The sequence below is a fragment of the Haliotis rubra genome, unplaced genomic scaffold (genome assembly GCF_003918875.1).
Source record: "Haliotis rubra isolate DU_JTF1 unplaced genomic scaffold, ASM391887v1 Scf348, whole genome shotgun sequence".
NCBI classification, from domain to species: domain Eukaryota; kingdom Metazoa; phylum Mollusca; class Gastropoda; order Lepetellida; family Haliotidae; genus Haliotis; species Haliotis rubra.
The window spans coordinates 166,736-191,856 of NW_025767022.1; the positions used below are offsets into that span (position 1 = coordinate 166,736).

A 25,121-nucleotide genomic window follows, 5' to 3' on the forward strand; every position below is an offset into this window, starting at 1 on the left:
TAATAATAATACATTTGTAAAGCGCCTAATATCACCTTACATGTGCTCAGTGGCGCTAATACACTGATAAAACTGAACATATATACATATAACAGAGAATGATTATCTACTGGTACACAGATAGAAATAGGTGAGTCTTAAGCTGTGATTTAAAGGTGTCTTTAGTGGCTGTATTTCTGAGGTTTTGGGGAAGTGAATTCCAGAGTTGTGGGCTGACGAAAGAGAAGGCGTGTTCGAAAAGTCCATTTAGTGATTTTGGTTGAGTCAAGAGAGAGTCACTGGAGGATCTGAGATTCCGCTGAGGTGAGTAAGGGGAGATAAGTTCTTTGAGATAGGATGGAAAGTATTTATTGTAGAGACAGTCGTGAGTGAGGGCGAGGAGTTTGAAGGTGATTCTTGCAGAGATGGGAAGCCAGTGAAGTGACTGAAGCGCAGGAGAGATATGGTCATAGCGGGAAGAACGGGAGACACATCGGGCCGCCGAGTTCTGACTTCTTTGAAGTTTCTGAATTGATTTGGATGACATGTTACTGACATACAGTATGCTGACACATCTCAGCGTTAAAACCACGTGCTCTCCTTTGCACTGGTGGGCAGTAGAATACATTGGCAGTGCTTGGTCAGGTGTGTCCCATAATGAGACTCAGGAGTTAACACATTCATGACAGTTACCTGTATATGTATATATACTGACTATGTGGGTGGTGAGGTAGAAGGATGAATATAACCTTCTTTCATCACGCCCAAGAACCGGGTTCGATTCATCGCAGGTCACACTGTGTGAAGCCCAGTTCTGATGTCCCCCGCCATGATATTGCTACAATATTGCTTAAAGCGGCAAACACAATAATCTTGACTTCTATACTTGTCGTAAAGGAATGTCATACATTTTTTCACAGCTTCTTAGGTACAACTGTCATCATGTGCACTTTAGAGATTGTAACAATATCGTCCACGATAGCTTTTACATTGCGATTGTTTTTGTGAAAAGCAAGGGTCAGGTAGGTTCCAGTAGGTTTGCGATCACGATAAACACGAGTTCATGGTCTGCTTTTCGACGAATACAATAGGTGTATTAAAGGAGGATACGAGTGAATTGCAATAATTTGCTGGGTGAAAGATAAAGTCATCAGAAACATATTCCCAAATTTTCAATTAAAAATTATGTATGATTATGTTTTAATCGCGAAAACAGTTTCTGTAAATCTCAGCTTCGGCCATTATGCATATTTCGCTGGAACCCACGTGACAAAATAATTCCAGTGTAATTTTTGAAGCAGATAATTTTTATTTTCCCTCGTCTGAAGCATAAATATTTTGTTTTTAAATCCCAGACACCCTACAGTCACCCATTTTACACAAAATGAACTGTAATCACAGTTTAAAAAAATAATTCTTAGTGACTGGTCATATATTTATAGGGGTGAGTTTGCTGGCTGAAACTGTATGACATTTTGCTGACAAATAGTAATCTTGTTAAATGATATGATCAATTTTAAATTTATTTTGACCTCAAGGGTTGCCTCCGTTTCGCTTGAGTCTTCTTCTTCATCTTCAGTGGAAGAGTGTCTTGCAAGATGTAAAATCGCATCGTATTGATACGGTCTAACATCCATTTCAGAAATTACATCAGGAACATCTTTTACTGCTTCAGAATCCACGGACACTGTTAAGTTGTGAGGTAAAATCAAAGAGGAAGCCATCAGCAACAGGCACTTATGACGTCATGTCACGTGATACCCCCGCTGCTCATTAACTGTCGGGTGTTTCCGTAAGAGGCGGAAATACGAGTACGTTTTTGTGTTTTTATTGCTATTTTACAAACTTTTTGTTCAATTTTAATCACGGAATGTGACTTTTAGAATATCCTTTGCAATATATCAAAAGTTTTGTTTTCGTTCGTATTCTCCTTTAAGACATGTGACGAAGTAGGTTCAGGCACAGGGTTATCTGACACCGGTGCGTAGAGCTTTACGACACGTTCGTCGCGTAATTGTCCCAAAAGCATATCCATTTAGACGATAGTCCGTCATGGTGAAATTCTTGACTTTCGGGTAGACATCTGCCATAATGTAATATTTTCCAGTTGATGGGACAAACAATTTATACTTGCTTTGGTGTTTGCGATGTTCAGTTGTGTGAATTCATCGAATCAAATCGTTGCAAGATTCATTCATATTCACTTCCCATAGCTGTACCATAGCTTGTGGTCTGATTTCAGACCTTTGTGCAACCACGTCATCATTACATGACCCTTCAGTTTGTTTCAGAATGTCGTAGTTCAGCTGAACAATTGCACAGATACATAGCGTTGGGCGCGTGCAGTCCTAATTCCATGCGTAAGTTGATAAGAAACGAATTGATTTTCATTACCGCATTTAATATACAGTACACAATAAATATATTTGCATTGTACCAGTGCGTAACACCAATGTCTCTATGCCCGAGTCAGCCTGAAGACATCACGATGACGACAGTGATGAGTGACAAACGATGGGGCGGTCGTCTTGTCGACTGGAGTTTGTGATGACGGATTCGCTACCCGAACGATCAGCTGTAACTGTACAACAGACAGGACATGTGTAGTCTTGCACTGACCAACAACTGCAGCATGAGATCGTGTTTGGGCTATTAACATTAGCCTTACTCGCTCCTGTGCTACTTCCACATATTTTGCAAAGGAAAGTAGATGCATAAGTTAACTATGCCATGTTCTTATCATGACCAATCATAGACGTAAAATCCATGATATATTATATCGGTAATCAACCCTTAGTGAATACAATTTCACGCTGCTTTATGCAATATTCCAGCAATATCATGGTAGCATGCTCATTTTATGAACTTACTTCCAAAGCCTCTATTTTAGCAGGGTCGTGGACTGCTATCCTCTCAGAGTCTGTAAGAGCCTGAACGTAGCACGTAGAGTGGCCAATCATCAGCATGTTACCCTGCCCAACAAGACACTTGATTCTTTAATCGTATCATGGAATGCCTCAGGTGCTGAACCTGATATTCCGAGTGTACTTGTGAATACGTGATATAGTTGTTGATTATCAAACCCTGGGTTAGAATTAGTCTTCAGCAAACCACGCTTGTCGTAGTTAGAAGGCGACTAGTGCGATCGGGTTGTTAGGCTCGCTGACGTGGTTGACACACGTCATCATATCCCATTGCGTAGATCGATGCTCATGCTGTTGATCACTGGATTGTCTGGTCCAAACTCGATTATTTACAGAGGTCTGTCATATAGTTGGGATGCTGCTGAGTACAACGTTAAACAAACAAGCAAACAAACTTATTAGTAACTGTGAGGGATGAAAGTGAGACTATTGAATACTTACTGATGTGTGATCGTAATAGAAGTTAAATCTGTTGTGTTCGTTGGTGTCTTTTACATGATGTGTTGATACGACGGATACCGGTAAGGAGGTGGTGGTGGCAGCAGTAGTTGTGGATGTTGTTGACGCTGTGGTCGATGATTGTACCTGACAGTAAACCGTTTCACATTACTCATGGGGTGAATGTCTAATGTCTAAGCAACATCTAAACAATAATAATGGGTGTTTCGCTAATATATAATGTACTGCTGAGTATACTTTTATAACCAGACCTACACAGTTCAGTGTTGTTGTACAACGAGTGGACATGCATATCCTACACATGCCGGTGTTGTTGTGCAACGAGTGTATATATATATATATATATATATCCTATACCGTTCATTGTTGTTGTGCAACGAGTGGCCATATACACACACCAAAACTGTGGCTGTGTAAAAGGTTCGTTACTCAAATACTCATTCCTGTCCTCGTTGAATTTAAAACAGATACTGTTTCCACAAGAGATACGTTCTATCGGATTTACAGTCTTATGGTGACAGAGGGGGCACAACCGGTCCTCAAGTTAGACGTCTACTATATTCAGTTGCTAATCTAAAGCTGTAACATAAGAATCATGATACGATGCAAGTTCAGGAAGTTATTTTCAAGGTATCTCAACAAGGACAAGGAGACGTTTTGAGGAGGAGATGTGCCGCACTTGGAAGAGCCAGTCGTATAATCTTTGTTATCAAACCGATATGAAGTGTTTTGTGTGACCAGCGTCTTGACGCAGTTACTCTACATCAAGTCTATACTGAACAAGAAAGGCTTTGGTGCTGGGTGTTGTACCGCAGTCAGTCAGTGGAATATGCACATGACAGCATAAATTATGCATATGGCAGTGATGTGGGACTCTCCATATGACCCTGCACCAGTAACAAACTGTCCGGACATATAATGATACTGAAGTGGGGTTCTGCCGCACTCACCATACCTATACACCATACCTGCATGTGTATAATTGCCGGGAATTTAATGCCTCCTACAGAACTGTATATGATCTTATATAAGACGAGTATATGGATGACAACTTCTCCTTATTGTATAACACGACGTTTCTGGGCTACTTCTTGCCCCTTCTTCAGGTGATATAAAGACAGGAGTACAAAACATACTATATATACCAGAATTACAGGAAGCCAGAGAAGTACATGTATATACAATGAATGAGAGGACCGATGAAAAGCAGTTATAAAAACAATGATAATAGGGATAAAGTAAAGCCAGTTGACACAAACAATGAGGATAAGGAGATGTGAATACAGCTAATGAAGTGATAATTAGATGTACAGGAAGCCAGAGATGTACATCTATATACAATCATACATATTGTACATCTCTGGCTTCCTGGAAAATCTGGTATAAAAAGTATGTTTTGTACTCCTGTCTTTATATCACCTGAAGATGGGGCAAGAAGTAGCCCAGAAACGTCGTGTTATACAATAAAGAAGAAGTTGTCATCCATATACTCGTCTTATATATTCATCAACTACTAAATGCCTCTCAAGAATCTGTATATGATCTTGTTAAACAAATTAGCATAAAGTGTTTCCTTGTTTTCTGACCCTTAACAAAATATTGCATAAATTATGGGATAATATGACCAAGGATTCACTGAAATGGTTACATGATAATCGTGTTGCTGTGTTTGGCTTTGTGTTTTGGTCCATGAACGTGTACGGGTGAAGAAAGTTTGTTTTGTTTGAATGACTGTAGCATTAAGACATTATGTCCCAGGGTTAGATAACTTTCCTTTTGGGGTTGGTTTGTAAAGTCATCGCCATCCACAGAAGGATTGGCTGTGACATGAATAGCCCGCATTCAACCAGTTTGTTTCTATTCTAGTTGTAACCTGATTTAAGGATATCATGAAGATTAGAGGGCTATATACAGCCGTGGTGAGACCAAGCAATGTACTTGTCTGGCGCCATAGTATCTGTCCAGATACTTGCTGAGCGTTTAGAGTGCACAGTAACCATTAGCCTGAAATGTTCACGTATACTTCTCATTTGTTGGAAACTTCATAACCGAACAGCGTGATTATTACATTCAAAACCTTAAGAAAAATCAATAAAGTAACATTAACCTAGTATTTTAGATCATAACAACAAGTGTAAAATATGGTTATATAGCAGAGTGGTTTTGTACCAAAAGCCAGCGTGGGATATTACATTTGCACGATATTACCGATTTAATGTGACGCCAATGTGTAGGTCCCTGAATTCACATCGGGGCTATATTGCACAGGAATGTGCTCAGATCAAAAGGTATCAAAGCATTGAATTAAACCCTCTTGGATTTCTTTCATATTTTTAAACTGATTTCAGAAAAAAAACCGAAAAATAACAAGTGTCTGTTTACTTTCAGTTTTATGTCGTTATACAGAGGAGAAGATGGCCATTATATTAACCCTATTCTGTTTCATTGAGTATTGCCAGGACTTTTCTCTAATCGTTGGAAAATATATGTAGAGTTTCCGAGTCTCTTTTACTGCAGCGATGAATGATTTGAGGTTATACACCACACGCGAGGCCCCAGCTATGTACACATAGGAGGGACAGCAATAGTAATATATCATCAAATGTGCCATATTGTCGCATTGTTGTCTTGCTACATATTTAACTTTCGACCAAAGGGATACAATATGTCAACTTTTAAAGTCAGAATGTCTTGGCTGTCAACGCCAAGAATAATTAGGCTGCGCACTCTGGTCCTCGCACTCTGGTTCTTTGGGGTAGGTACAGTCTTTGACCATTCATTTAAACCTGAGTACCTAAGCTGTTTGCACTGAAAGTATATGACCGGAGATCGCTCAGGCTTACATCCAGTGATTGGACACATACGTTTTTTCCTTGTTAATGTATCTTACCTCAACAAAGGCCGTTAACGAAAGCAGAACCAAGGTAGACAACATGATGTGTTCTGTTAGTATCGCAAGCAGGAGTGGCCATATATGTTCCGTCCATAGAACGACAGATGGTCGTATGTCAAGCTGGTCATTATCTAAACTCGAGTCGAGTTAACGGAGCTGCTATTTAATGATAAAATATGACACAACTAAATTCGGTTACTGTTGTATTTCCAATAATGTGTACAGTGTTTTCTTATATCGTATTAGACATGTTGTCGTCTTTTTCAAATGATATCCGACTTTCTGAGATGTATGAAAAGTAAATCCGGATAAATTATCACTACCATATGCCCGTCACGCAATTTCAGGCTGGGAATCTGAACCCAGAACTCAGAATAATGCACATACGCATCGTAGCTCATTTTAAATCGTCGTAGTTTATTTGGGACTATAACTTAGGTGCGGTCTTGACACGTTCAACTGCACGCAATAATGTGATATAATATCATCATGTCACACTGACACGAACTGACAAGTGATAGTGCTAACACATCTACAACAGAACCATGAATAATCTTGGATTCGAACCCATGATCAAAGATTGTTTGCCTGCTAAAGGGAGCCATCTTAAGCTGTGGAATGAATTGTGTATGTTTTGATCTGTACTGTATGCATGATTGAGACTAAGGCTTTGGTATTGTAACCAAACTGAGTAAACGTTAACAATAGTTCCCGATACCATACCGGTTATCAAACGTCACAAGATGAATGTTGAACATGACAGTTCAAGATTTTTAACGAACCACAACGATCTTCATTTATTGATCAGAAAAAGAACAATACAGGTAACATAAGCTGGTACTTTAGGCTGCAACCTGCACCAGCGTCCTACCATGACAATGTCGTGTGACCCAATGGTCTGGGCTCTGTGTTCCTGTCAGAACCGTCTGCTTTGCGGTGTTGGATGCAAGCGCAGAAAGTTGAAGCTGAAATAAATTGTACAGAGCAAAACGTTATGTGTCTATACACCACTTTGGGGATAAACCTATTGCATTCTAACAATAACTGCAGATAAGATATTTGTCGGTTAAATTTGGAACAAACCGCTGCATCGCGAGATTTCGTATAATGTAACAAAATTAAACACAGTAGATCTATCTCCATTCTACCATGACAAATGCGCTCTAAATTCTCATGCCCTCTTCGGACGAGCGGCAAATGGGTAAACACATTTTACACGATTTCATGATTAGTTACACATATGTTTACAAGGTTCAGTCTGCGTTTTAAAAAACCCCATAGTTTTGCGACAGGAAATGATAAAATATACTCCCATAGGTATTCATTAAATTTCATTGCATCGGGGCCGGACTCGAAACTATGAAGACAATTTAATAGCATCAACGCAAAGATGAAAAAAACGCAACGAAGTTGTTCGACGACATATCTGACAATCTGGCAACACCTCAGACCCTAAAGTGCTCGATTGTAGCAATCTGCAACCCATATTACGGAGAGCCAATGCCCCTAATGTAATGTGGAAATCCCCGTATTAGCTGGGCAATGTTTATGAAAATCTCAAGCACCGATCATTACCTCAAGTGTCTCAATCTTAGCAGGGTCGCGAACGTCCAGCTTCTGGGCGTCGGACAGCGCCTACAGGTAGCAGTGAGTCTTGGATATCATCACCATCTCACCCTGCGGACAATAAGTCAATGGACAACGATAATGTCGACATACACTTTAACCGAGCGTATCACTTCACGAATGTTATGCTCCTGAGCGACACATATATCCATAAGTAAAAAATACTTGTGACTGTTTGTTTTGTCGTATTTATACTATATACGACATAGTATTATTAAGTGGACTTGTGCCCTGTTTCTACATAAACATTTATGTTACTTAAAGTGTGTATAACGGAGTACAGCAAACAGGTATACTACATGCATATGCAAAATATGTAAACTACATACTATACTCTTGTCATAGGCGAATGCAAAGGAACCATGTGGGGCCGGTGTGTGGACAGGATGGGTGTGGGCCGGATGGGTGTGGTGGGTGTGGATCTTGTGGGTGTGTCCAGGGTGGTTAGATGGTTTAGGTGCCTGGGTTGTCTCTTCCTGGAAACCAAAGATGCTTTATAAATAACGTATAGTAGTTTACGAACTGCGTTTGACGCCTATTATAAGAGAGTTACATCTACATTACGGTGAGTCAGCGTTTAGGATGAAGTGAAGCATGGTATCAGCTTTTGTAGCACAGTGAATTACACACACATTCATACATAAACCATACATTTTAAACATATAAATGCGCGTGTATATAACTTTGTTTGGAGCACCTGTTCCATTATACATTATACAAATGAAAATAATCCCTCGTAACAAATAGTGAACTGTGTAAATATTTTAATGATAGTTGTTAAACAACTTTTTTATTATTAGGACAAAACTTCTGCAAAAAAACCTCGCAGAGTTGGTCAGATGTTTTGATTATGATCAGCGTTTCATTGAGTATTTAATGATTATTAGTTTCCGAGTTAGATTGCAATTCATCGGTTCGCTTTTGAGCCAAACGGACAATAAAGCCCAAGCCAAACCATCTCAACGGACGTCTGCTTCACAAACAACTAATTATCCTTCAAATGAAAAGAAACCCAATGCAAATATCAATTATTCAAAGCAAAATCAACGTTCCGATCGTGTACCAAAAGCACAGAAAAAAACTGCTTTTCTGTTCAATAAACATACTATAAAGACACTGACAAATTTGGTGTAAGAGGGGATACTTCTTATAATGTCTTTTCGCCTCCTGGAGCTAAAGCTACTGGAGGTTCTTCAATCCTGATGGAACGTGGTGTCATCCATAGCCCTGTCCCTCTTACTACTCCCCTTCATCCATAGCCCTGTCCCTCTTACTTCTCCCCTTCAATCTGTTGCTGTCCGTGTAACTTTGCACGTTGTTATTACATTATGTTCTTTGTATCTTCCACCGTCCTCGTCTCTCCAACAGTCTGAACTTCAAGATCTCTATGACCAACTCCCCAAGCCCTGTATTATCTGGGCGATTTAAATGGACACAATCCACTTTGGGGTAGTTCTCAGACAAATACTAAGGGGAAGCTCTTGGAAGATTTCATTTCTAATAATAACTTATGTATATTTAATGATGGCTCTACAACATATTTACATCATGGTACAGGTACTTACTCTACTCTTGATTTATCCATTACAGATTCACAGCTACTAAACGAATTTGAATGGTCCGTTCAAGAGGACCTCTGTGGAAGCGATCACTTCCCTACCATTCCAAATCCCACAACTCATTAGATGTTCCTCCCTCAACAAAATGGAACTTTAATCAGGCCAAGTGATCTTTGTTTGAAATGCTTGCTTCCAATAATTTAAAACCTGATCTGTTTATTGACGTCTCTGACCCTGTACAATTATTATTCTCCGATGAGCTGAAGAAGATAGCCGATGAATGCATTCCAAAGTTCTCTACATGTAAGGTATGGAACATGATTCAGAAAATTAAAGGTAAGGGATCTAAATCGAACATCAACCATCTGAAAAGTGGGGATAAACTATTAACTGATAACACGGATATTGCCAATAAGATTGGTGAAACTCTGGCTACCCATTCTTCTTCGGCTAATTATGTACCCCAATTCCAGAAATACCAACAAGAGGAATTTTAAATCAGATAATGGAGAAGATTATAATGAAATAATTTCTCTTTATGAGCTACATACTGCTCTTAGACAAGCTCATGATACTGCAACAGGAGCTGATAATATACAGCTTCTAAAGCACTTACCAGAATCATGTTTGGTAACCCTTTAAACTATTTTTGATGACATTTGGACATCTGGAACATTCGCTTCGTCGTGGCGTGATGCTATAATTGTTCCCATACCTAAACCTGGACGTGATCATACTGATCCTTCTAATTATAGGCCAGTTTCACTAACTAGCTGTGTTTGCAAAACTATGGAGCGCATGATAAATAATCGACTTGTTTGGTACTTGGAAACAGATTAACAGATATACAATGTGGTTTCCGTCAAAACAGAAGTACTGTCGATCACTTAGTGCGTTTGGAGTCATTTGTTAAAAACGCTTTAATTAATAAACAACACGCTGTGTCTAACTTTTTTTATCTTGAAAAGTCTTATGACACTAGCGGAAATTTTACGAGAGTGACATGGCTTCGGATTGCGAGGCTGTTTGCCTCAATGTTTAACTGACAGACAAATTTCAAGTCCGCGTGGGTTGTACCATGTGTGATCATTACAATCAGGATCAGGGTGTCCCACAAGGAAGTATTTTGTCTGTCACACTATTCAGTATAAAGATAAATAGTTTATCAAAAGTTTTAAACGATTCAATTGATGGATCGTTATTCGTGGATGACTTTAATGTTTTCTGTCGTGGTAAAAATATGCATACTATTGAACGGCAACTGCAGTTATGGTTAACAAAATAAATAAATGGTGTCTTGAAAACGGCTTTAAATTTTCTAAGTCAAAAACTAATTGTATACACTTCTGTAGAAAATATAAGCCGCATAAGGACCCGGAATTCTTTTTTTAAATGGCACTCCCATCAAAGTTGTCAAGGAGGCCTAGTTCTTGGGTCTAATTTTCGACTCCCATTTAACGTTTCTTCCTGGTATCAAATCCCTAAAAAATAAATGCCTGAAGGCACTCGATTTATTGAACGTCGTTTCAAATTCAAAGTGGGGAGGGGATCACTCTACCCTCCTTCATCTATATATAGATCACTGGTCTGCTCGAAGCTTCATTATGACTCCATCGTATATGGTGGACCCTGCAAAAGCAGCCTAAAACTACTTGATTCTGTCCACCACCAAGGCCTAAGACTTTGTCTTGGGTCTTTTAGAACTGTTGACAGTCTCTGCGTCGAGGCAGATGAGCCATCTCTTACACAACGCCGTATAAAACTATATTTACAGTATATTACCAAACTGTAACAAATCTAACCCTGCATATAACTGTGTCTTCAATCCCCTCTATGAGGATTTATACACCAAGAAATCTAAGTTGACCTAACATTAACCACATTTAAAAAGTCAGAAACTAATGAAGTACAGTATAAACAAGAATTTAGTCAATTAAGAAATAAATATAATACACATAAATCCTTATTTACAGATGGACCCAAGGATGGTTGCGCAGTTGTCATTGGATCCAGAACAATATCTTCTCGATTGCCTGATAATAGATACGTTTTCACAGCAGAAGCAAATGCCATATTAACAGCTTCAAAGTATACTAATAAAGACCCTAAATATAAACAATATATCATCTTTTCTACTCTCTTTCGTGCCTTCAGGCTATTGAAAATCTTTTTTGTAAACATCCACTTTTAATAGAAATTTATTATATAATGATCATGCTACTGACCAATGCGACATCGTGTTTTATTGGTTACCCAGCCACGTTGCCATTTCTGGGAACACAATGGCTGACCTTGCTGCCAAGGCAGCACTCAACAAATCTGTGACACCACTTCTTATTCCATACTCTGATTACAAAGCTACCATTAGATCTTATATTCGTGATCTGATGCATAAGAAGTTGGACACTCAAGTAGGTGTTAATAAATTACATGCAACAAAACCGTATATTGGTTACACCTTGGGTTGTCAGTCCAGATTGGAAGAGGTCATCATACGACGATGTCTATTGGCCACACAAGATATACTCACGAATACTTATTGAAAGGTGACGATCCTCCGTTTTGCATCCCTTGTGATGAAAGAATCACGGTCAAGCATGTTCTGCTTGACTGTGTTGAATATTCCATCACAAGGGATAAATATTTCAAATCAAGAACTATGAAGGATTACCCTGCTTGATATGTTAGGCAAAGCGTTTACCTCAATTATTAATACAAGATTAAATTTTGGTTAGAACTACACTCTGCAGTGTCGGAAGCACAAGCTGGCTTCACAGATGGTTATTCCACTGTTGACAACATGTTAATTTTAAATACATTAGCTTATAAGTATCTTAGACAAAAACAATGGAAACTGTATTGTATTTTCATAGACTTCAAAAAGGCTTTTGATTATGTCGATAGAAGCAAGCTTCTCTTTCAGTTGCTTAGAAAAGGAATTCATGATAAATTATATAAATTGTTAGAGAGTATTTATTGTAATGTGAAAACATGTACACCATGCCAGTTTACAGAAATGTTTTCATCTTCTCGAGGTGTTAGACAAGGGTGTATGTTGTCACCAATTTTGTATTTAATGCATATTGAAGAGTTGGCTGCAACTATTGTCCAAGCGGACCCACCAGGTATGCTTGTAGATAGTGATATTGAAGAAATTTGTCTGCTTTTATTTGCTAATGATGTCATTATGATTGGCGATACAGTAATCAACCTCCAGAGAAAAATAAATATTTTAGAAGAATATTGTGAAAAGTGGGGTTTAACAGTAAAGTTAGACAAAACCAAAATAATGGTGTTTAAAAAGGGAGGAAAATTATCAAACATTGAAAAGTGGGCATATGCAGGTAAATCTATAGAGGTTCCTTCTTATTATAAATACTTGGGCATTATATTTTCATGTAAAAACATGTTTACAGTTGCTTGTAAAAATTTGGCCAAACAGGCAGAAAAAGCTTTAGTTCCTGTAAAAAGAATGATTTATAGATATGAAAATATGGATGTTAATACCTGTTTTGATATTTTTTAACAGAAAAATTCAGCCAATTTTAATGTACGGTTCGGAAATTTGGGGTACAAAGGAAAGAAAAGTTTTCGAAATTATCCACACAAAATTTTGTACATTTATTATAAGAGTTGGCTACCGCACAAGCAACTTGGCAACTTTTGGCGAATGTGGACACCATCCCTTGTTTATTCATCAACAGCTAAGAGTTATAAGCATTTGGTTAAGGATACTCGGTATGAATTGTAATAGATATGTTAAACATTGTTATTTACTCATGATGCAACAAGATGATATAGGCTACATAAACTGGGCACCAGCAGTTACACCTATTTTATTTTCTCATGGCTTCGGGTTTGTATGGATTTGTCAAGAAGTTGGAAATAGTAAGTCATTTATGTTAGAATTAAAACAGCTTGTCTTAGACATGCATAGGCAAAATTGGCATCAAGATGTTAGTAATTCTACTTTCAACATATTGTACATTTAAATCTCAGCTTAATACTGAAAGATATTAAACTTGTATAAAATCTGTACAATTAGGAAGGGCCTTGACTAAGATGCTGTTCAAATACTTTTGAAGTTACTAAATACAAACATATTCACAGTTGTAACCCTGCTGATTTATTATGCCCGTACTGCGGAGAAGGTGAAGAAGATGAATATCATGTTCTGTTGATATGTCCAAATTACGCACACATTAATGATCATTTTCTACCTAGATATTATTGTAGTCATCCATGTACTGCACATGTTATTACCTTGTTATCAACAACAGATAGTAATCTATTGCTCCGCTTAGCCACCTACTTGTATTAAGTATTCAAAGCAAGATTATAGAGTAACATATGTTGTGTTTGGGATTGCGCTCTCTTGGTGGGATATGTTCTCGTCACAATATGGATGAAATATTGCCGATATGACGTTAAATAATAACTCACTCACTCACTCTTGGTGGGGGTGCGGACCCTTATGTTGGGTTGGGTCCCGTCTGTCGGGCCCCACACCGCCGCCGGCGCACGGGTCGTCCCGCCTAGCCCGTCTGCGCTCTCTTTGCTGGCGAGTGGATGCCAGGCTGTGGGGGTGTGGGTTCGGGTCCTGGATGGGACTCGGCCCGGCAGGGGTGCGGGAGTCTGTGCTTTGCTGGGAGGGCGTGGTCCCAGACAGAAGGCGTTGCATTTGACCAGATTCTCAATGGCATTGTGTATTATGTATTATAGCGCTGTTAAAATTATTTATATCTTCAATTAAATCTTACACTGTACTCGAGGCCTCCTGGCCCCGAAATACAATAAACTTCTGTATTCTGTATATTCTGTACTATGAAGGATCATTTTAATAATATAAGTTCTCATTTAATTATTGCATTTTTAAAAGAATTAGATTTGTTAAATGATTTGTAAATAGATAAATATTTTATTATTGGTAGTTTAGATTAGTAACTGTGGCTGTACCGGTTGTTAGTGGCTGTACCCTCAAAGGGGGTTGAAGTATTGTAAAATTATTGTCCCCCTCAACGTCAATTTAAATCTATCCAACCTTTTTAATCGTAGGGTATGTGTGTTTTTAATGTATGGCTAAATGTGTCTAAACTGCTAACGGCTGAAGGGATGGTGTAAATTCAGCTAGGGTCCATGCAGGAAGCAAATGTACTGTAAGTCCACAAGGTCCCTAGTATGGTGATCTACCTTCAGTTGTTGGCAATTTATAGCCTGTTTTTACATTGTCTTGTCATTTCTAATTAACATGTTTTAGATTAAATTACTAGTTTTAAAGGGATATCTGTGATACACTAGTAGTTTTACTGTTCTCCGTCAACAGGTTTTAATTTTTAATTTTATTGATATATGATATAATCATTAATTTTTTCGTCACAATATGGCTGAAATATTGCCGATGTGACGTTAAATATTAACTCACTCACTCACTTCCCGATAAATCACCGATGAGAATGAGAATCGCAGCCTCCCCTTGCTGTAACAGCAGCCCTCTATTGCCATAACAACAGCGTTCCCTTGCCGTAACAGCAGCCTTCAATTGCTGTAACAGCAGCCTTCACTTGCCGTAACAGCAGCCTTCCCTTGCCGTAACAGCAGCCTTCCCTTGCCGTAACAGCAGGTTGTAAATCACATCGAATTGTGCACAACAGCCAGCAGTAAAATAATGAATTCTATGATAAATGACATGTTTGCCTGGGCCAGGTACACACCACAGGCAATCATTACAAGCTTCAGCATGGTGGTGGTAGTGAGCAGGAGTAGCGTCTAGCGTCTAGTGAAGAAATGTCGCTTGACAGGCCCCTTTTCTACTTGTTCTTATCAGGATTCGTTCCCTTAATATTTTTAATTCCAAGGATTTTTATTCCGACACGACATTCTAAATATATGCGCTCGATTAGAAAGATATTTTCTACCACGTTTTTTCAAAGGCCACTCAGAAACCATCCATATGGTGTTTAACGGTCAGGTTCTTGTGGAATGAGCGAGTGAGTGAACTCGCAGTATATCAGTCATATTATCACTAACAATTATACCGTCGTTCGATACTGATAAAAACTGTTATCGAAGGACAGAATAACAACTGGCAATATATTATATATTGCAATACGTAAAAACTCTTCACAGAAAGGTAAACATTTGTGACTATTTGGCAACGATACGACATAGACATTGGGCCAGATATCGTCAGCCACACCGATAAAGTCACCATAACGAACCATGGGTTCACACCTTTTCCATATTGACTGGCGGTTTTCGAAATAAATGAGGAGGTTGAAAATATGCAAATTGTCTTCTCCTAAAATTGAGGTAGATATGAACACATTTTGAATATTAATACCCACCCCTTTACTATTATATCCTTGATATACCACCTATCTACAGGCTCATTATTACTTAATGGGATTAGAAGCAGTGTCATAGATTTGTTTTGTGCTGCATCAGCATCAGCCATTGTGCTACCATAATTCATGGCTGGGTAACCAACAGAGGATTATTATTTCTATGATTTTACATAAAAGTGGATGTTGGCAGGATCTATCTTAACGGTTTGAAGACAAGAAAGGGAATAGAAAATGTAATGAATTTTTTACGTGAAGACATTTATATACTCAGCGTCATAAATGAAGGGTCAAGCTATTGGTGACCCTATTTCTTAAAAGTTGTAAAATCTTAGTTTTTGTTCGAGATATATACAACTGAATGTTTTACAAACTATCTTAACAGTATGGAAAAACACACAAGGCCGTTGAAATGTCATTAATACGTTCTTTAACGACCGATACATTCTGTCGAAATTGTATATATTCTTAAGCGTGCTTACATATCATCTGTGTCTAATTTGTTAACGGAAGATCCACTTGAACCTTAACAATAGCCACAGAGACGATAGCAGAATTTCGCTACATTTGCAGCTTTGATAGGAGTGTCGTCTAAACTATTTTTGGTCTTTATGACGTCTGTATTTTCGAGTTGGGTGTTTCTAGAAATAGCTGCAGACAGTGTTCATATGGTGCCACGACAAGAAATACTATAATCAACTACCAAAAGCGTTTTATCAATTGAATTATTTAAAACTTTAGGAAACCTTAATCTGTGTGGTAAATAATGTAACAGGCAAAATACTGCCTTTTGGGACAAAATAATCCTGATTGTAATGATCAGACAGGGTTGAGCCCAATCGATCTTGAAAACGTGTCCCAGATTGAAAGAATAGAGAGATATTCAGGTAAACGTCCATTCAATTCAAAATTATATAAATCTTTTAAAATGTTGTGACTGTTTTGTTTTTAAGATCGATACGATATATACTGCATGTTGGTTATTAATGATTGCATGTTAACGATTCTTCGATATTTCCGAAATCTTGTAAATAAATGTTAGATTCTAAGTTCCATAACAGTCTTTTGTTGATCACACGATGAGTGATTTTGCCCAGTCAGTGAAATGTGTCGATAATTTGAGGGATCGGTGTGTTCACGTCCTGATTTTGGTGAGGATACAAATTTAGCGCCAGGCCATGATGAATGGAATTAACCATAAGTCCAAACTTTCATCAAATATGTTTAACAATGATTCTATCAACGATTCTGATAAATGTTTCAGGAGATGATAGTGTGTTATAATTCGTTTCCATTTTTATGATGGTGAAGCAAATTGATTGACAGATTGATCCCTCGCACAATACCTCAACAGGACATTTCCAAGGTGACAAAAGCCCTTCTGCCCTTCCTTCAACGTGATTGTGAAAAGTTTGATAGATTAAAACGGCTTCAAGACTGTTGGAAACTGTTGTTGCAAGGGTATCTAGAGGTAGCACACAAAGGTATATTGTGCCTTGCCTTGACAGGAGGTCTGATCATCAATCTCTTAAAGCTACAGTTTGGAAGGCAAGGGTGAAGGTAATTTTATTTGATCGGCGTGGTAGGTCCGTGGTGGTTTTGATAATTTGGATCAATGGTGAGGATTATTCCTCGTTAGTTTACTTGTAAGCAGTGGGAGTTTTCAGAAAGGAAATCGCAAGGTCAGCACGGAGGTTCATTCACTCCTATGTCTCTGAGTTTAATGACCAAATGTCAATTTTTAAGGAAGAGAAGTTGACAGCCATACAATTCTTTTCCTTATGTGTATCACAATTCTAAATGCCATTCAAAAACCTGTCTGTGTTTACTTCGGATGGTTCCAAAGATTCTTGTGGATTCACAGATTCATTGGTGAATGTCAAGTCAGCCTTTATGTTGTTCGGCTAATGGGGAATTATAATTGGTAGATCAGGTATCAAAGTCTGTTGTGGTGAGAGAAGCATACTCGCCTTCGTTAGTAAAATGTTCGACTTTCTAAGGAGTCATCTCTCTGATGTTTTATTAGAGAGTGTATATGGTTTTAGAAACGCACCTGCCTATTTTGTGCATCTGAAGACAGATTACGGTTAGCCGAAGTGGCGTTTGTAGAAACCCTCCCTCTACAATGTGTAGTATCGTGTGTAGGAAATGAGTTGGCTGATCTTGTCGATTTTCATGAGCGTATTTCATCAGAAAGTACTGAAATCTTTGACAAATATACTCCAAGTAATTTTCTTTCGTTTTCTGTGACCAGGTGTGGCTGTTGAACAGCCAATTCTAGTTTGGGAGCAGTTTCAAACAGGATGAGGATCCGGGTCTCAAAATCATTGGTACTATGACACTCACTATTGCTACTATTTCAACAGTTTGATGATGAAATGCTGGCTGTCAGATGGTTCTGGTGATAAGTAATGGAAGGGTTTTTAACAAATTGTTTTTACTAATTTCAGTGTTGCTGCTTGGTACATAATTTATTGCTGTTACAAATCCAATTCATCTTTTATTAAATGTTGTTCTGCCAATGTTGTTCTGGCACTCTATTGTGTAATGACATTGTAGTTGCTTTCCATTAATTTGTGTCCTTTTCTGACTACAATTCATTTTGTTTAGGAACTGATAATTGTGCTTTATTTCTCTGTTGTTTGTCGGTTTAGCACTGAATTCCTTTACGTACAGATTTCTGGATTTACCCTTTGTTTCAGTTTGGAAAACGACATGCAACATTAGATATTTCTCGGCGTAGGAAGAAAGCCGGAAGTGAGTGAGTATGGTTTCGCAACACTGTTTGAACTAGGTTTTAGCATTTACTGATATGGACTTCATTAAACACATGTGAGGAATCGAACCCTGGCCTTCAGCACGATGAGCGAAAGTATTACTCACTATGGCCATCCGACTGTCTCTAAAAGCATGAATGAGGTCGAAAACGATCACTACCTTCGAGAAAAGTAAGCACAACTTTGTGCTCTTTGAGAAACGATTCGAGCCAATGAGTTTCCTTGAATGCCCACAGGACGTAACAGCAGGATAAATTGGGATTATTCTGGTTTGCGTGAATTTGACGCCTACGCTTTATGTGACAGATATGTGAGGTGAGCACCCTGAGGCTTTTATAGTGTAATGGCACAGTTGATGAAATAATACTGTCATCACGGATGATGTGTCTAAAGTCATCCTTAAGACGTAAAGAACAAAAATAGCTTGTTAAACAAGTTTTCAGGAAGCAGGGATTCATTTCGAGAGATTTAACAAAGCAACCATTGCACTATGTAACCGGTCGAAGCTCACGACGACCTTCTTATCGATGAGTTACAGAAAACAGCATTCAGGGAACATATTTTGCGGTACTTTAGGCTGTAACCTGCACCAATGTCCTGTCATGACAATGTGCGGAGACCCAATGGTTTGGACTGTGGGTTCCTGTCAGGACCGTCTGTTTTGTTGTGTCGGATGCCAGAGCAACAAGTTGAAACTGAAAAAAAGATGACCAATGCTTTTGTGTGTATACATCAATTGGGAAATACATCTGTTGTGTTTTGAACTGTAGATATGTTACCTCCTCGTCAAATCGGGAACCAATTTGCAGGCGGACGCTATACTCACAAGGCTACCCCACCGCCCGTAGGCACATAATTCCCCAAATGGTAAGAAATCGCTAGCCATATTTAAGATTAGTAAAGTATTTGTTCTATATTTGTGATTATTACTTTTCTAATTAATGGTTACAACATAAATAACTGTTCAAGTGGAACTGATGAAATGAAACGTTCGACATTTTATCGAATACTTCTTGCACTGCTTGGACGCAATATAGGGATCACAGGAGGAAATTTGATTTGTTTAAACCTGTATTTGACACAGTTGTTCTGTTTTGATTTGTCAAAAGCAATTGAGGTTTGTGAGTGGAATTTGACCAATCAATTTAGAGCTATTATAATTTAACGAAATTATAATAGTTAAATTTCATTTAACGCGTAGCTGAGGTTTTCCAGAGCACAGTAGGTTTATCTCCATTCTACCATGACAATTTTATGAACAATTTCAGGTGGAGCTCTTTCTTTGGTTACGAGTCAATACGTGAAGCGGCCTCGCATTCCAATCTCAAGTGGTATCGCCCGAAACGGGGTGTTTGGTGGCAAACCGTCAATGACTAACAAACCCCAGATTCAGTAATAACAAATCACGTTTTGTTTTTTCAATGCATCAATCACCAATCATTAACTGATAAGTTGGAAAACATATATCAAATAAGTTTCAAAAGCTTGGTTCACATTTGAAAATTCCACCGTAGACCCTTTCCCCACCAGAATAGTGGCAGCAACCTCATGGCCTTGACCTTTTCTCGAAGTCATTGTTTACATTTGGAAAGATGCGACAGGAGAGCCACTGACAGTTTGCGCAAGGTTAACCTGATTGTATGACTGAGATAGTCTTTGATATCTAATTACTGGTACTGGTACAAAATTTAAGAGTAGGGCGCTTTTGCTGTAACGAGAAGTCCGTGTTGTACCGAATTTAGATACTGTTGAATTTTGCGCCCTGTCAACTTGACGATTTCACGCACCTCTACGTCTGCGTGCGACAGCTGTGGTGACTCTTACACACTCATGTGTGTACTTTGTGCTCAAATTCGATTCTACGGATATTATTTACTACATTTTGGAAAGTGTTTTGTGACCTAGTGGCTTCAAAGTGTAGTGAATTCAAATTGAATCGGATTGGCTGGCATGTTCGCGAGTCTGTTGACAAAGAGCAAGATTTGTGGTGATATTTCCGAAAGGATGGATCAGGACACGAGGGTGTACCTCTGGCATAAACACGGTAAGGTAATTAATTATACTTTAATAGACTACTTTAGATCAAGCAGTGTAATGGATAAGAGGGATCATGACTAAGCTAAATAACTTTTTCAACGATATTATACATTTAGAAAAAAAATATGTTGGGCTAAACAGAACGGTTTGCAGATTCTGTAGATCTAATTGTGTTTTACTACCGCTAAATTTGAAACAGTACAAATTTCAAAATATCATTTTGTTTGAATTGATAACCCAACTGTTTATTTATGTGGACGGAAGGCATTAGAATCTAAAATTTCTTCGGCGTTCGATGTTAATGCATCCTCCGTTACCGGATCAAGATCAGTGGCGATATCGTTGACGAAAGCTGATAATAAATTTAACACGGAAATTTTGTAGCAGTCTATTGCTGGATCTATTCTGACATAACATAGAATCAACGTAAACATATTTGTTTTTGCTGATTTTTTAGTCGGAAAGCAGACGATGTTTTGATCTTGTTCGACTGAATATTTGTTTCCATGCTTTCGAAGTACTTTTGTATGTATAAACACCTATTGCTGTGATTTACGCAAGTAGTGAGTCGTGCCCGTCATCGCTAAATCCATCTTTAAAGACATATGTGTAATTTCCGACAGTAAAATCGCCGTAATTTATCGATGCATCGGTAGGTTGTTCGGTGTCCGCCATGTTAGTGGGCAGACACAAATAGTGCATTACCGTAAACCATGTATGATTGCGCACGGAAAACAGAGACCTGTATAACGTGATTATATACCTCTGAATGACTTTAATTAACCAATCACAATCCAGTGTTTACTGAAGTCATGGTAGAATACTTGTTATCCAATGCCGCACGAGGCAATATTCCTGCTACTGGTATATAACGGCCGTCTACAAATACTCATGACGGAACGGAGCAATATTACTGCTATATTACGGCCGTCTACAAATACTCTTGACTGGAATAAGCAATATTCCTGCTATATGACGGCCGTCTACAAATACTCTTGACTGAACGAAGCAATATTCCTGCTATATCACGGCCGTCTACCAATACTCTTGACTGGAATAAGCAATATTCCTGCTATATGACGGCCGTCTACAAATACTCTTGACTAAACGAGGCAACATTCCTGCTATATTACGGCCGTCTACAAATACTCTTGACTGGAATAAGCAATATTCCTGATATATGACGGCCGTCTACAAATACACATGACGGAATGAAGCAATATTCCTGCTATATGACGGCCGCCTACAAATACTCTTGACTGGAATAAGCAATATTCCTGCCATATGACGGCCGTCTACTAATACTCTTGACTGGAATAAGCAATATTCCTACTATATGACGGCCGTCTACAAATACTCTTGACTGGAATAAGCAATATTCCTGCCATATGACGGCCGTCTACAAATACTCTTGACTGAACGAAGCAATATCCCTGCCATATGACGGCCGTCTACAAATACTCATGCCTGAACGAAGCAATATTCCTGCTATATGACGGCCGCCTACAAATACTCTTGACTGGAATAAGCAATATTCCTGATATATGACGGCCGTCTACAAATACTCTTGACTGGAATAAGCAATATTCCTACTATATGACGGCCGTCTACAAATACTCTTGACTGGAATAAGCAATATTCCTGCTATATGACGGCCGTCTACAAATACTCTTGACTGGAATAAGCAATATTCCTACTATATGACGGCCGCCTACAAATACTATTGACTGGAATAAGCAATATTCTTGCCATATGACGGCCGTCTACAGATACTCTTGACTGAACGAAGCAATATTCCTGCCATATGACGGCCGTCTACAAATACTCATGCCTGAACGAAGCTGCCATATGACGGCCGCGTCTACAAATACTCATGACTGGAATAAGCAATATTCCTGCTATATGACGGCCGCCTACAAATACTCTTGACTGGAATAAGCAATATTCCTACTATATGACGGCCGCCTACAAATACTATTGACTGGAATAAGCAATATTCTTGCCATATGACGGCCGTCTACAGATTCTGTTGACTGGAATTTGCAATATTCCTGCCATATAACGGCCGTCTACAAATACTGTTGACTGAACGAAGCAATATTCCTGCTATATGACGGCCGTCTACAAATACTCAAGAACTATCAATATTTCCATTATGTGACGGCGTTTACAGAAAACCTTGACTGGACTTGGCAATATCCCTGCCATATGACGGCCGTCTACAAATACTCTTGACTGAACGAAGCAATATCCCTGCTATATGACGGCCGCCAACAAATACCCTTGATAATACTAATCAACATTTTCGCAATTTGATGGCGGTCTGCAAATACTCAAGAACTGTCAATATTTCCATTATATGGCGTCTACAATTGTTTAAATGAATTACGTAATAATACCTTTATTAAACCGCGGAACTCACTTTGCAGTCTGGAATTTTTATGAATTTTCATGAGAATTAATTAATTCATTCATTGTACCTAAAACTTGCTCAGCTCTTATCAATTTATCCTTTTGAACTCGAATCTCTGAAGACGATTTTATAGCATCAATTCACGGAACAATAAACGCAACATAGACGTCAATAGACAACAGAGTGAGAGTGAGTGAGTGCGTTTAGTTTTCCGCCGCTTTTAGCAATATTTCAGCAACATCATTGCAATGGATATGGATATGGGTTTCACACATTGTACTCATGGGGGAATCAAACCCGGGTATTCGGCGTGACGAGCGAACGCTTTTACCACTAGACTACTCCACCGGCCCCAATGATATTTGAGACTAGCGTAGGTGATTTCCATCCCTCAACAACACGTATGTACGGAGAGTAACAGCGAGTAACATGCCAACACTTATTCACGGTAACATCCGGGTTTGTGGTTTTAATTTGTAACATTTGCATGCGCCGACAACTCACCATGGAAACGTCAGCTACATTACCTCAAGTGCCTCAATCTTAGCGGGGTCGTGAACGTCCATCTTCTGGGCGTCGGACAGTGCCAACAGGTAGCAGTGTGTGCTGGACACCATCACCATCTCCCCCTGGTGACACGTGGGGACAATGAGACAATGGCGAACGTAATTGTCCGGCACATGTTTCCAAACATGATGTTATCGTTCCAAGAATGACACATTACTTTATCTCATAATGCAGTCTAGAAATCTGAACACATTATATACTCATCATCGTTCGAATATATTTGAATGACAGCTTAAATCCACATCAGGTGATTATGGCGTTTTGTGTCAAGTTAAACCCATTACCAACGTGCGACAGCGTCAGTAATTGCGAGCACCATACACTATGTGTTACTGAATTTCCATCCCATAGATGGGATTAACCGTCAACACATCCAACTTCGATAATCCAGGAAGAAGACAAAAGCAGAGTATCACGTGATGGACCAGATAGCTACACTACAGCCTATTTTCTGATTTTGTTGAGAAGAAAGACAATATACACATTTACTTTGAACTGCGTGTACAAGTGCACACATTCTTCTGCTTCTCAAAAACGTTTAAGAATTATATTTGTTTAAAAGTAAAATCGTTCTAAATGATTGAAATAAAATACTTACACTGAATTTGTCGTAGGCGAAGCCGAAGGACCCGTGAGGGGGAGGTGAGGGATGGGTGTGGGGCGCATGGGAGGGGTGATCATGCGGAGATGGGTGGACGTCCTGGGACTGGAAAGAAAATGTGTGACAATCATTTGCGAAGTTCGTATATAGATGCTTCTGTAACATATGCATTCTAAACTAAAATGAATATAAAAACTATATTGTACCTCCTCCATTCTACCAATTACACCTGGAATAAAATAACTAAACATCAGAAAGGAACCGAAACTCTGTGAAGTACGAATTACCTTTAGATTTTATGTATGGAAAAGGGTTAGCACATGAGAGGGAACGTTGTTAAGAGCAGCCAAATGTAAAGGTATTTGATGTCACGCAGAAGGAATGTTTACCTGAGCCAGGTACACAACGGACGCAATCAGTACAAGCTTCAGCATGGTGAATGTGGGAAGTAACAGTGTTAGGTGACGCCTTACGTGGCAGCACCTTATATACATGGACTTATCACAGGCTGCAGTCCCTTCCCTTCTTGCTGCCTCTATCACGACATTCCAAAAATACGCAATCTCGGTTTATCGGAGTAACAGATGTTACATAACACATTGTTTTTAAATTCAGTGTTTGTGTTTGCATTTCGAAATTACACTAATGTGGAGAAACCAGACATGTTCAACACGATGAAGGTTATCGGAGCTGCATGCCGTGTGATCGTAGCGGCACCATGCGTTGTCCCACACCTGACGTACTCTTGTCCATGGAACACCAACCACGTGTCTGTTTAATGATGATGGCCTGTAAGTAATCTGAACCAAATCAATCAGTGATTGACATTGTGATCAATGCTCAAAGGGTTGAGTGAAGTACACTCATTCAAGTCACGAAACCGACAATCCGATATCTTGATAGTTATTGCAGATCTAAGAGTGAGTGAGTGAGTGAGTGAGTTTA

At 38.9% G+C, this 25,121-nt stretch overlaps 2 protein-coding genes and 1 long non-coding RNA gene across 3 annotated transcripts; 1 reads left to right on the forward strand and 2 right to left on the reverse strand.

Annotated features, from left to right (window-relative positions):
• Window positions 1–2,363: 2,363 nt before the first annotated feature.
• Window positions 2,364–6,382, reverse strand: LOC124284929. The gene is made up of 4 exons (XM_046721060.1): window positions 6,253–6,382; window positions 3,345–3,488; window positions 2,850–2,951; window positions 2,364–2,560 (listed from the first exon to the last, which is right to left on the reverse strand). The coding sequence occupies exons 1-4, from the start codon at window positions 6,295–6,297 to the stop codon at window positions 2,438–2,440; spliced, it is 414 nt and encodes a 137-aa protein (XP_046577016.1). The 5' UTR covers window positions 6,298–6,382; the 3' UTR covers window positions 2,364–2,437.
• A 532-nt stretch (window positions 6,383–6,914) lies between these two features.
• LOC124284927 lies at window positions 6,915–16,144 on the forward strand. The gene is made up of 3 exons (XR_006900674.1): window positions 6,915–6,928; window positions 11,154–11,160; window positions 16,040–16,144. It is a non-coding gene; the product is annotated as an uncharacterized LOC124284927 (long non-coding RNA).
• A 2,850-nt stretch (window positions 16,145–18,994) lies between these two features.
• LOC124284919 lies at window positions 18,995–24,726 on the reverse strand. Its single transcript, XM_046721050.1, has 4 exons — window positions 24,566–24,726; window positions 24,174–24,281; window positions 23,536–23,637; window positions 18,995–19,253 (listed from the first exon to the last, which is right to left on the reverse strand). Exons 1-4 carry the CDS (start codon window positions 24,668–24,670, stop codon window positions 19,131–19,133), a joined length of 438 nt encoding a protein of 145 aa, XP_046577006.1. The 5' UTR covers window positions 24,671–24,726; the 3' UTR covers window positions 18,995–19,130.
• Window positions 24,727–25,121: the final 395 nt, after the last annotated feature.